This window comes from Perkinsus marinus (assembly GCF_000006405.1).
Source record: "Perkinsus marinus ATCC 50983 genomic scaffold scf_1104296954982, whole genome shotgun sequence".
Taxonomy (NCBI): Eukaryota; Perkinsozoa; order Perkinsida; family Perkinsidae; genus Perkinsus; species Perkinsus marinus.
The window spans coordinates 213-1,057 of record NW_003207923.1 but is presented as its reverse complement, the minus strand read 5'-3'; the positions used below and the strand labels follow the sequence as shown (position 1 = coordinate 1,057).

Genomic DNA, 845 nt, shown 5'->3' with positions numbered 1-845 from the left:
TATACGTGCACTACGGCTCATGCTACTGGCTACTCCTGTGGTATCATCATCCACTACCACCATTACGACGGCGCCCACCACAGACGGCGGCGGCGGTGAGGCCGCTCAGGAAGTCCACGGGGTTGAACTTTGAATTGCCGACTAGTGAGGACGGGCATCATCATCATAAGGAGGAGGAGAAGTCAGTGGAATCAGCAAGGCCAAGCGGGATGGTGGGGGACAGAGAACAGCTCAACTGGGCCAGTTTCATATCGGTTGAAGTGTCCATACCTACGACTACTGTGAGCATCCACTGTATGGAGGGTCGGCCCAGTATAGATCTCTCTGCTAGTGCGATCACTGCTATGGCTAAGGTCCATCATATGTACACTAAGCTGACCTTCGGTATCAAGGCATTGAGCATCACCAATGGGCCTGATAATGATCTCTTGTTGAGCGACACCACAGAGGAGTTGGTTGACATCACTGTGTTCGTCTCGGACAAACGGATCGCGATAGAAGAGAAAGGCAAACACGCTAAGATGTTGTTCAACTTCAGATTGGGGGCGATCAAAGTCTTCTTCCGCCCTCGGCTATGGCGAGCTCTGGTGGGGTTCATTCGGAACATGCCAAGTGATGATTTGCCGACAACTGCAGTAGAGGAGGCCGATGAGGTTACGACTACGACTACAGCACTGAATGTGTCCAATTTGTTGGGGTCGCCGCAGTCAGGTGGTGAAGATGGTGCTTACTCGAATTGGCGTATGGTGTTTGTGTGGTCGTCGATGTCGGCATGGTGGTATGATGATGAGAATGGCCGAGCTGATGATGGGCCGTTCGCCTGTAGTGAGATGACTCATAGTAGT

General features: G+C 52.2%; 1 protein-coding gene across 1 annotated transcript; it reads left to right on the top strand.

Annotated features, from left to right (window-relative positions):
- Positions 1-344: 344 nt before the first annotated feature.
- Positions 345-587, top strand: Pmar_PMAR024998 (hypothetical protein; the record flags this gene model as incomplete). Its single annotated transcript, XM_002775980.1, has 1 exon — positions 345-587. A coding segment is annotated over one exon (243 nt), but the record flags the coding sequence as incomplete, so codon positions are not given.
- Positions 588-845: the final 258 nt, after the last annotated feature.